The sequence below is a fragment of the Pezoporus wallicus genome, unplaced genomic scaffold (assembly GCF_028554395.1).
Source record: "Pezoporus wallicus isolate ANWC-B61680 ecotype Strahan unplaced genomic scaffold, APGP_CSIRO_Pwel_v1 contig_2871, whole genome shotgun sequence".
In the NCBI taxonomy this organism is placed as follows: Eukaryota; Metazoa; Chordata; class Aves; order Psittaciformes; family Psittacidae; genus Pezoporus; species Pezoporus wallicus.
In genome coordinates this window covers 607819-618813 of record NW_026640775.1, presented here as the reverse complement: position 1 = coordinate 618813, position 10995 = coordinate 607819, and the positions used below count along the sequence as shown (strand labels likewise).

Genomic DNA, 10995 nt, shown 5'->3' with positions numbered 1-10995 from the left:
CTTCCAGGTCTCCAGCTCTATTCTCGGCCTCAGCTCTAACAGAGTTGTGCAAACTGCTTGAATTGTGTTGGAAGGAGAGCTCAGCCTGTGCACCAGCACTGGTGGGCAGATACATGAATGTTGTTTCATGCAGATGGTGAGCCTCTCCTCTCTGCATTGCTGTACATGACACAGGACAGACTGAGAAGGCAAAAGCCAAGGCTTGAAAACTGGAGAGGAAGTGATAGCCCACTATGAATGCATTGGTTTGAGTAATGTTTAGGAAGTTTAAGGGAGGATGGATCCCAGTCTCAAGGGCTTTGTGTCCCTTGCTCTTCCACAGGTGTATGCCCACACAGGAAACTTTATTTCTGCCCTTCTGGCCTTACGTTGTCACAATTTACATTACCTTTGGATGAGGCTCAGGCAATTCATCCTGCAGTCCATGTGCAATGCAGACATTTGTGGAACTCGCTGCCACAGTATGCTCTCCCGGGTTGCTCTGGACATTACCAGTGAATAATGTGCCTCATCACTGAATTGACTGCCTTCGATCTGCCCAGGAATCTAATGTACAGGAATCTTCTTGACAGCAGGGTACCTCAGGGGTTCGCAGTGGGGGGCTGTTGCTGGCACTACTCATGCAGCTCCTCAGTGCAGAGAGCAGGTTTTGAAACCCAGAATTGGTGCTGCACCGGGGAGTGGTGAGCTGGATCCACAGCTTCTCTGTGCCCTCCTAGGACTGCAGGATTTTGCAGTGCCAATCACTGCACCCTGAGCCCTCCTCCCTCTGGCAAGCAGTGGCAGTAGCAGCCACCCTGTGTAACACCACTTACTCTCAAGTCCCTGCAATGCATCAGGAAGGCAGGTGCTCATAGTTGCCAGATCCATGGTACCGCTGGGACTACTCTCTTCAGCTTCATTTTAGTGACTTGGAGGCAATTTGTCTGGACTGGTGACTCATTCCTGGCTCTTTTTATTTCCCCCCTGCCCTCCCCCTTTCTGTTCTCGCTCTGCCTGAGCCTGGCAGCGGGAGTGAGCGCCGGTACTGGTATGACTGTCTGTGACGTGAGCTTAGGAGCATTAATGCAGAAATGTTTTGGTGAAGGGGTGTCCCCAGTAACCCACAGCCGCAGTCCCCACAGAGAGGAGTCTACGACCAGATGTGTCCTATCCCAATGCCTGCATCTCATCCTCTGTGTGTCTCGGAGGGGAGACAACTTTTCTCTCGAACACATGGAGGATGAGAAGGGGAAGGGCAAAAGCCGAGGTGCAATCACCTTGCTGCCTGATTACAGGTGATTACAAAGGTGTAACCACCTTTGGCTGGCACGTGACATCTGCACTTTACTGAGGAGTGCAGGGGGCTGAGCTGAGAACTTAGCAACTTGGTGCATGAGTCAGGCCTCCTCTCTTCATCCTATAGTAGCTGGGGCTCCTCAGTACCAAGCTCAGCTTGGTGCTGCCTGGGTTGTCACAGAGAGCAGGTACCTCCACCCGAGCCATCCCATTGCTCGCTGCATCAGGGCCGTTATCCCCCTGAGGCACAACACATCACGGACATAGCAAGAATGTACAGTCTGTTTATTAGGACTTACTCACTATGTTGTAAGCTCAAGGGGCTGGTGAGGAAGGGCTGAGTGTGGGGAAGTTGTGCAAATGGGCAGATCAGTGCTGCCAGACCCACAAAAGTCTTTCAAGCCAGCAGAAGTAAAAAGCGCAGTGACCGCCACAAGGTACTGATGGTACTGGGATGCTGGAACCATTGCTTTGCTGTGTGCTGGGCAGAGCCTGGGATCAAGATGGGGATGGGATCTGTAGCCAAAAACACGACAGACCTTGCAACATCAGCTTGTCTATTTCCTGCTCTCTCTCCTTCTGCCACAGTGGTGGTAAGAGAATGTAAGGCAAGGTCCCAACTAGAAAGCTCTCACTCTTCTCTTCCTTCAGGCTTTGGCCAGCTTTGCCTCTTGTCCTGAAGCTTCTGTCCTCTCTCTGCTGCCTTGAGTTGAAGGGAAAGGGCAGGTGGGCACAATATGAAGGAATGAGTATAGGAATCCTGGGGGAAAAGCTGCTGCCTGATGATGAACAGCAACACAAAAAATCCCTTGAGGTGAGCAGGGCCTGGTAAGAGGAAGGGCCATTGGGTAACTGCCATGAATGAGAAACAGCAGAGGTTTTTGTTTTGTTTTGTTTTCCCTATAGGCAAACCCTGCAGCTTCACACCTCTCACAGCAGGTCATCCCCGGGGCACCCTGGATATAGTTCCCTTTGTGGCAGAGGATGACAGGCAGTTCTTCCCTGTGAGGGCAGAGGTGGAAAATCCTGGGCCACCCTGCACCAGGAGATGGGGGAAAAGATGCCCATGGGCAAGCAGGAAGGAGGGGGAAGTGGTTTAGGGATATGGCTCTGTCATGCCATGTCCTGTCCTTTCCCCAAGCAGGACTTCTGTCTCCCTCTCCCTCTGTAAGGATGGCCCATCCCACCAGGCACAGCAGGTCATAGGAACCCAGTGGCCCTGACCACCCAGGTTTGGGAGCAGGAAAGTGCCACTGGTGTCATTCCAAGGGATCCCTTCCACACTTACTCGCTCAGAGGAGGCTGCATGCATGTTTCTTTGTCCTGGTGGGCTGTGGGCAGAGGACTGCTCGGATGGCCTCATCAAACACTGTCTTGAGGCCGCGCTGTGTCAAAGCTGAGCATTCAAGGTACTTCACAGAGTCTGTTGGAAGGAAAGCAAGTGCTGTAATAGGGAGGAAGGAAACTGGCATAGGCAGTGGGGGTACCCATGGGTCTGCTGCCAAGAGAAACATGCAGGAGGAATGCCACAGATCACACCGAGCAGACAGAGGTGCATCACCAACACGCTTCTGGCTCACATCAGTTCACAGCCACAACACCCTCCTCCTTGCAGTGCCCGTTGCACTGCGTCCTCAGGCACATGCCACCTGAACACCACAGAGTCTCATCTCAAGAGAAGGTCTCAAGTCTCCTCAGGCTTCAAGTGTAATTCAGACTGCCTGGCCTCAAGCACCTCTTGTGGCATCTTAGATCACACGGTACTTCCCTTTTTGGGACCCTGTACCTTCAAAATCTCCAACACCTCACCCTGGAAAGCAAAGCAAATTGAATAAACACAGCTCAGGTGATCAAAGCCGTTCAGCATTGTCAGGACACACTTCTCTCACTCAGACAGTTCACTTCAGGGCAAAGCTAGCCAGCCATACAAGACTAGGGGTTGTCTGTTGTCTACCCTCATAGCCAGAGCAGAGCCATCGTGTGAGGCTGGCTGTGCTATCATGGTCGAACATGCATACCTCAGTTGAAAACTCCCCCCTCAAGCTGTTTCCCACCCTCTCTCCTACCTCTGTGTGCTGTATTTGAGAAGAGAGGTTACTTGTAACAAACATTTGTGCATGGCCCCAAATACAAGTGGCAGCTGATGCCCCTGAGATGAGCAGTGGGGTAAGACACTCGTACCAGGGGCTGCATGTATGTGCCCTGGTAGTCATTCAGGGACAGGAAGCTGCAGTTGCAGCTCTTCCTGAGAGATGTTAGAAAACTCACTCTTCCACATCTTTCCGGATGTGGAGGAGAGGCCTCTGCCCACACAGCAGCTGCGGCTTTCACATAAAAACATTGGCTGAGGTAGAAATAGCAGAGTAAAAGGGGAGGGGAATGTGCAAGCATATATTTGTGTGTGTGTGTGTGTTTACGATAGTGGCAGGAGAGAGGCAGAAAACAGAGGGTTGAGGGGTTGAGGCTTTCTCAAGAAGCAGATCTCCTTCCTGAATCTCCTGACATGCATTTTGTTCCACGATCCTTGATGTGTCTCCCTTTGTGTCTCAGAGATACAACTGGGAGATACCTCTACAAAAGTATTATTGAGTGGAGGGGAAGCCCTCCTGTTCTTCCTCAAGGTCAAATTATGCCCTAAGTACATACCGATCTCCTTGGCCAGAGCAAGGCCTTGAGGATATGTAATTGGAGATAGCTTCTTCTCCTTCAGCTTCTCAATGGTGTCCTTATCATCACGAAGATCCAGCTTTGTGCCCACAAGGATTATGGGAGTGTTAGGGCAGTGATGCCGTACCTCTGGGAACCACTACCATGGGAGCAAAAGGGCAAAGATGTGAGAAGAAGTCAACAATATGGGCATGCACAAAGGAAACAGAGAGGCAGCAACATAGCTTATGCCCTGTCCTTCCTCACAGCCCTTCCATCCAGTGGTGGGCACTATAGCCTAGACCAGGCCAGCCCTTGTTGCTGGGCCTTCTCTCTCAAATTCTGTTGAGCAAAAGCACAAGCTGCTCTCAGCATTTCATGGCTTCCTGAAACCCAGGGAGGAACCTGAAAGTGATAGGAAAGAAATACTATGTTGTTCTATCCTTCAGTCTCCTCAGTCTTCCATCACTTCCCATCCAAAGGCTGTGGGTACCTCCTTCTCACGCCCTATGGACTAGTCCTGCATGTTTGTGCTGGTCCTGGCTGAAAGATGCCATTGGAATATAAGCTAGTGGTCTCACACACAGCTCAATAGCTGAGAAAGATGAATACTAGCCTGTTAATAGGGTTTTCCACCTTCTTTGAGATGGTTCAGAGAAGACATGTTGAAGAAGGTTGATGTTTTAGCTCCTTCTGACTGATGTAAAAATGATAGTACCTCTCTGAATCTAGACCTCCCATTGTCAGTCGTCACCCACAGAGCACCACCAATCGCACCCTCCTCAGCCCGTGATGGACCACAATACTCCACCTCACCTTAGCACGAACGTTTTCATAAGATGCTGGGCTGACAAGAGAGAAGCAGATCAGGAAGACATCCTGTAAGTATACAATCATGGCACAGAGTTAGGTTGAGAGCATGGGATTGCATGACAAGGGGTCAAAGAGGGGAGAGAAGAGCTGGGTGGGCAGCATGTTCCCTCTGCAGCAAAGAGTCATGCTAGGGAAAGCGGTCTCTCAGTGTAAGACAGTCCTGACTGCTGCTAATTGCCTCTAGAGGGGAGAAGGACGTTTGCTCCCCTGACTCATGATAACCATAGCCACCATTATCAGAAGAGCCAAATGTTTAACTATGAGGATGGGGTTTTTGTGGTAGGCACACTCATCCTCATGGGAAATGGCCTGACAGCGTCCTACTCATTTCTCACAGAACACCAGAAAGCCTTCAAGACAGAATAATTTTGCCTGCTGTTGAGACAGTGCTATGGTCAGCCTGAAAAGTGCACATGCAGGACACGATGAGGTAGAATTTTAGTTATCCACATAAGTGCTTCTCCTGGGCATGGCAGAATTTTGACTTGCATTAAAAACCAAACCAAACCAGCTCTTGTGGGTTATATTTATTTCACCCAACAAAGCTAAAATAAGGGTGTCAGGCCCAGCCTATCCGTTTCCATACTTCTACAACCATTAGAGGCAAAACACTTGGAAAACAGCTCCTGCACCTATCTTTGGGATGTGTCCCAGGGTGGATGCAAGCACTTTATTGAGAAATACAGCTGCTTGCACTGACTATAGAAGGAGCCTACACGAACAGCTTGTACCAGGTGTCTGGCTCTTAAGTGGCTGAACCTAGCTGCAACAAATAGTGCCTTCAATTCCTACCCCTTTTGGTTGCAATGGCAACCTTGAGACCAACGCCTGAGGCAGCAGCGTCTTTCTGAGCTTGCCAAGAGACTGCTTGGAACAGCATCCTCCAGGGAAAGTGATCTTTAAACCCAAAATCACTCTGTTAATGTGGTGAAAAACTGGTGAATCTGTGTATCTGTGGAGGCATCCGTTTGTTCTGCAAGATGCTTGGGCTTAGTTGAGGCATCAGCAGATCAAACACATGTGTCTCCATATCAGATCTCTTTTAAAAGGCAGAAGCCAGAATAGTAAGGTTCACAGAAATGAAAGAAGCTCCTGCCTCAGTTACTGAATTCCCTGAGCCACTTTAACTTCACAAAAGGAGAGTTTGGCTCTTTTATTCCCAAGGGTTTTCTTGTTATGTTGCACCAGTAGATGAAATCTCCAAAATACCCTTAGATGCCTTTTACATTAAGGGTTTCAAAGCACTTGTATATCAACAGAGGCATTCTTAAAAAAGGGCAGAGAGAGACAGGAACAGTCATGTCACCGTTTCAAGGCAAATGTTGATTTTTGCATTGGGGCCAAAGGCATATTTGGTGGAGGAACAAGGGAGGAGGGACATAGAGTGTGACGCACCGTCTGCGGGTAAGAGAGTGGCCTCAGCCTGTCATAATCCTCTTGTCCAGCAGTATCCCATAGCCCCAGATTTACAGGCTTGCTGTCAACCATCACGTTGGCGGAATAGTTATCAAACCTGGAATTCAGAGACATAGGCCATAGCTCGAACAGAAGAGGGAGCTTTTCCAGTAATGTAGCTAGGATTTGCTAGGTGTACCCAGGGGCAAAGGGTGGTGATTCCTCTTCTCAGCTCACCTAGGTGATGCTATGAACCTTATGGACTTCTCCCTCAGCATCAACTTCTTCCCCATCTGTCCTGGGCAGGTGCCCAGCTGCAGCTCTGCCTTTACCATCTTTCATGCAGATCCATAAAACCTTCAGTTTTCTCCCGTATCCTTCCCACAGCTATCTCTGCTCTAACCAAGTCCCTGTGTTTCTTCTGTACTCCAAACCCCTTCTTTCTTCTTAAAAGTGAAGAAGAAGAATCCATGTATCTGTAGCTCCATCAGAGCACTGCACTCCTCAACACCCCTACTGAACCTGAGGCCAATATGCCTAGGTGTGTCCCCTTACTCTGACAATTCAGTGTGAAATATTTGAGAACAGCTATCAGGATTGCATGCTTGGGAGCAAAGACTTCATAGAAATAAATAAATATGTATATTAAAACAATAGAGATGTTCCTCCCTTTTGCTCCAACACAAAGACCTTGTGAATGTGCTCACAGCATACACCGCCACTGTGAGATAAGCTATGCAGTCCAGGACCCCAGAATGGCCTCCCTTTCGTGTCTCCAGGCACAAGCCTCAGACAGGAGGAGAAATGGTGTGTGACACACAAAATGCATAGCCACTTCATGGCTACGTGCTTGAAGGGATGGTGTCCTTCCACAAACCAGTTTCTGAGAAAAGAAGGGTTCTTGCTGCCCCAGCTATGTTTTGTAATGCCACTGCAAATTGGTCTGGAGAAAATAGTGGCACTAAGGTTTTCCTGCATCTTTCCTTCCCAAGGAATCTGAACCTGAATTGGCAGTCTGACATACTGTGCCTAGCTCCTTTTCCCACCTAAGGAAGTGTATAGTCATACTCCACAACCCTATGGTGTGATATGAGTATGTATGGTGTGCATCCCCAAACATAATCCCATGCACTTTGGAAGTACAAATGCATCTGACCACTCAAACTAAAGCAACCTTAAGCTTGTTTCTTATGCTAAGAGTCTGCATGTCTGTCCCAGCCTCATGCATACATCTGCTGGATTGCATAGTGCTTCTATTCTGGCACTGAGCTGAATCCTGCACTCTTACCATCAGCATTATCAGTGCCTGCTACAATGATAAGGAAGGAAGTGGGGACTTCTACCTATCCAACTGTCTTCTCCTGTGTCTAGGCCAATTTTGTGCCTGGTTGTTTTGCCTAGCAGCACCCCATCTGTGTGTAAACCATGTATGAACTTAGCGGGCAGACAGACCCTTGGGTTGGTTTATTTCTCCCAGATATCCCATTGATACTAGGGGCTTATAAGTCCACTTGCTTCTGGTAAAAGGTGACAGATCTGAAGTGTAGGGGCACCTGTGCCAGTTCGGCAGCCCTTCCTCTCCTGGCACGGACATCGTAACCCTGCCTTCAGGATGAACAACAATGGGTTTCTATACCCCTTTGCATCCTGCTTTCCATGCCTCCCATCCACCCCAGAACCAGTTTATTCCTTTACTCACACAGTGGGAATGTATTCTCCTGGGAAGGCATTGGTGGTGTAGCTGATGAGGAGACAGGTTTTGCCAACAGCTCTGAAAGAGAAAGGAAAACCAGCAAGAAGTTGTGTAGTGCAGGAAGACTTGTTAGGGTGAGATGGGGATGGGGCAATCCTTTCACACTTCTAAGCTAGTGTTGTCAGGAGGCCCCTGGAAGCAGAAATGCATTCACAGGACCAGACAGCACACAGCCATAGGTTAGACAACCAGCAGGCAGAAAGACAGGATGTTACCCAGAAATGTTGTCTTTGAGCACAAAGGCTTGTTTGTACACTTTGGTACAGAGATCACTCAGCTAAAACACATCCACTCTGAGATGGAGGTGAGAGCCCATTTCCCAGTGCATGCACACTGCAGTGCGCTCGCAGCCAGGGTAGGTGTCTTGATTCAGTGCTGGAGTGCCATGACATGCCTCTGAGCACAGGCACCCCTGCTTGCTTCTGCAGGCACTGTGGCCAGGGACTGACAGCACCTCCTCTTGACTTAGCCACAACACGTTCCAGTCTTGCCTGTCTGCAGAGAGCTGCAGCATCGCTGCAGAGAGCTGTAAGCAGCCCTTAAGGTGCCTCTCCCTGCAGCTGGTGGAGGCTGCTGGTGGTGTTTCTGCTTCCTCTCTCCTCAGCCTCCCCACATCCATGCTGCAGCGGGGAGCCAATGAGCCAGGGTAGCAGTATGGACCAGACTGGGTGAGAATGCTGGTGTGAGGGAGGTGGGAAAGGAGGCAGTAAGGCTATCAAGAAGGTGTTGTGGTCAAGCTGAAGCCTGTGGTGTGGAAAATGGGTACAGAGAAACTGAGGAAGATAAAGCACCCAGGACAGGAGTGGGAAGGAGAACCCTTCTCTTGCTGTGCTGCTTCTCCTCAGGTCTGGGTGGCCTGGAAAAGTCTGGCTCGGTTTCAGTTGCAGCATATGTAAAATGGAGGTGGTGAGAGCAACCTGCCTGCTCAGCCTGCGAGCACAGCCACAGGAGGGAAGAGATGTCTTTCCTAGAGGAGAGGCTGGAGTCCCGCTGCTGGGGATGCTCCAACCATGTCAGCTGTACCTGCGAAGTCCCCTGTTGCAAGAGCTGCAGCACTGCCTTTTTGTGTGCCTTTGGCAGGTACAGCGTCTTTGCCCTTATTCACAAGGCTTCTGCCTTGGCCACTGCTCTGTGGGGAAGCTGAGGAGGAAACAAAGCTCTTCAGCGTTCTCTTACACTTGCTTCTTCCTTCTGCCACCTCCCTTTCTTAGATCCTCCTCTCCCAGTCCCTTCTCTTTCCCAGCTCCTTTACTTCCCTTTTATTGCAGAGATATTGAGGGAGGGCCACGGAGACTCCTGAAGCTCCACAGGCAACGGCTCAGGAGATCTACAGGACTGTGGGTGAGTCAGTCATGCATGGGGGGGGGGGGTGAGGGTGGTTCTGAACTAGTGCAATTGAACAGAGAGGAACACAAAGGGTCAGTGAAGAGGTGAAGGTTACCACCAAGCTATTGAGAAAAGAGGTGAGGTTACTGGGGCTGAGCTCAGTGTTAATAGGTCAGTGGATATAGGGCCAGAACAGCTATGGGGCAACATCTAGGGGCTTAGCTGAGTGATGGCAGAAGGTCCTGTGGTCGCTAAGGTTGAGCCAAAGGAGGGTGAAAGGCTGATATGGCTGGGAGGGAGGTGAAGGGTGATGGACCAATTGCTCAGAGCTGTGGGGGGATAACTGGACTGCTGCATTGCAAGATGGTGAGAGGGGAGGCGTAGTGCACAGAGAAGCAAAATGACGGGACAGTAGACATTTAAGAGGAGTTTGGGTCAGAGCAGGTGAAAGCAGGACGAGTTGTGGGGTTAGCCATGATATGAGGGGAATGCTGCTTTGAGGCATGGCTACAGAGTTGGTATAATGTATAGGGGGAAACTGCAGGGTTAACAGGGCAACAGATAAACACCCAGCTCTAGCTTGAAGCCTTCAGAGGACTGTTCTTAGAGGTAATGGTTTTTACTGGGGGCTCTCTCCTTCCTTGTCCCTTCTCCCCATTCCCTTGCTCCAGCCCCTGAGAATATGTCTAACATGTACTGCTATGTTTGCAGATGTCTTCTTCCCCAGGCGAGTTTTGAAGGAGGAAGTGACTGTGGGGAGCAGGGTTGCTGCAAATGTGTTTTCATCTGCTACCTGATAGCTGCCCCAGATAGCAGTCTGGTCAGCTCCTCGCTGGGAAATGAATTAACCTACTCCATGCCCAACGTGGACTCTCCTCCTCTGTTATCCAACAGGGCAAGAAGAAGTCCTGTCCCTTCTGCCCCAAGCAGTACTGACTGCTTCCCTTACTGATGGTTTAGATCAGGCCGTTTCTAGGCATCACGGGACATGGGCAGTGACACCATCACACTCTAAAGGCAAAGCTGTGCTACCTCTCACTCCCAAAGTGGCATATACTCAATGTAAAGAGCTCGTCCCCCTTAGGCGCACAAGAACCCCTTGCCAAACACTCTCCCACACACTCCAATACAATGTGCTGAACACAGAGATTCAGGATCATAGTGCCGTGCCCTCTCCCAGTCGGTCCCAGTGAGCAGATGGCTTTCAAGGAGCCATTCACCTGCAGCAGAGCACTTGCACTTGTCGGGTTTTAAATCTGACTCCTGCGTACAGGTTGAACCTGGCAGCAACACTACCACCTCCTGTGCTGGGACAGACCTGACCCACTTTCCATGCCCCTTTGGCAGATGCCCTTCAAAATGACCTCTTCTACTTCATTCCCAGAGGAAGGTCCCTTGCCCTGGGGAGGGAAGAGCGAGAAGGAGAGAACACAGTCTGCAGGAGGTCAGAAGCAAAGCTGGGGAAGTTTCATCAAGCAGACACTCTATTTCTTGCCCCTTGTCGCCTGCTCTCCCTCCCAGCATCCACAGCAAACCTTTGGGTACCTACCCGTCTCCCACCACCACACACTTGATGGCTTGCATGTCTCTGGACCCGTGGCAGAGGTTGGCACCTGGAGCAAAGGGAAGTCAGGCCAAGGCAAACAGCGGGGAGAGATGGGCAGATCCGAGTCTCGGCCCTTGTGCTGCAGTGAGCGGCAGGTTGGAGGGAGGGAGGAAGTGGA

The 10995-nt window shown here is 50.3% G+C and overlaps 1 protein-coding gene across 1 annotated transcript; it reads right to left on the bottom strand.

Moving 5' to 3' along the window:
- Positions 1-1580: 1580 nt before the first annotated feature.
- RAC2 (Rac family small GTPase 2) lies at positions 1581-10995 on the bottom strand. Its single transcript, XM_057420667.1, has 7 exons — positions 10821-10995; positions 7892-7963; positions 6193-6310; positions 4741-4803; positions 3925-4084; positions 2567-2701; positions 1581-1794 (listed from the first exon to the last, which is right to left on the bottom strand). Exons 1-6 carry the CDS (start codon positions 10853-10855, stop codon positions 2571-2573), a joined length of 579 nt encoding a protein of 192 aa, XP_057276650.1. The 5' UTR covers positions 10856-10995; the 3' UTR covers positions 1581-1794; positions 2567-2570.

Excerpts from the sequence above, each read along its gene's own strand:
- RAC2 (XM_057420667.1), bottom strand. The coding sequence starts at position 10,855 with ATGCAAGCCATCAAGTGTGTGGTGGTGGGAGACGG. Across the intron at positions 7,964-10,820 it reads TGTGTGGTGGTGGGAGACGG|AGCTGTTGGCAAAACCTGTC; the intron begins GTAGGTACCCAA and ends TTTCTCTTTCAG. Across the intron at positions 2,702-3,924 it reads TGCTCTGGCCAAGGAGATCG|ACTCTGTGAAGTACCTTGAA; the intron begins GTATGTACTTAG and ends TCCTTCCAACAG.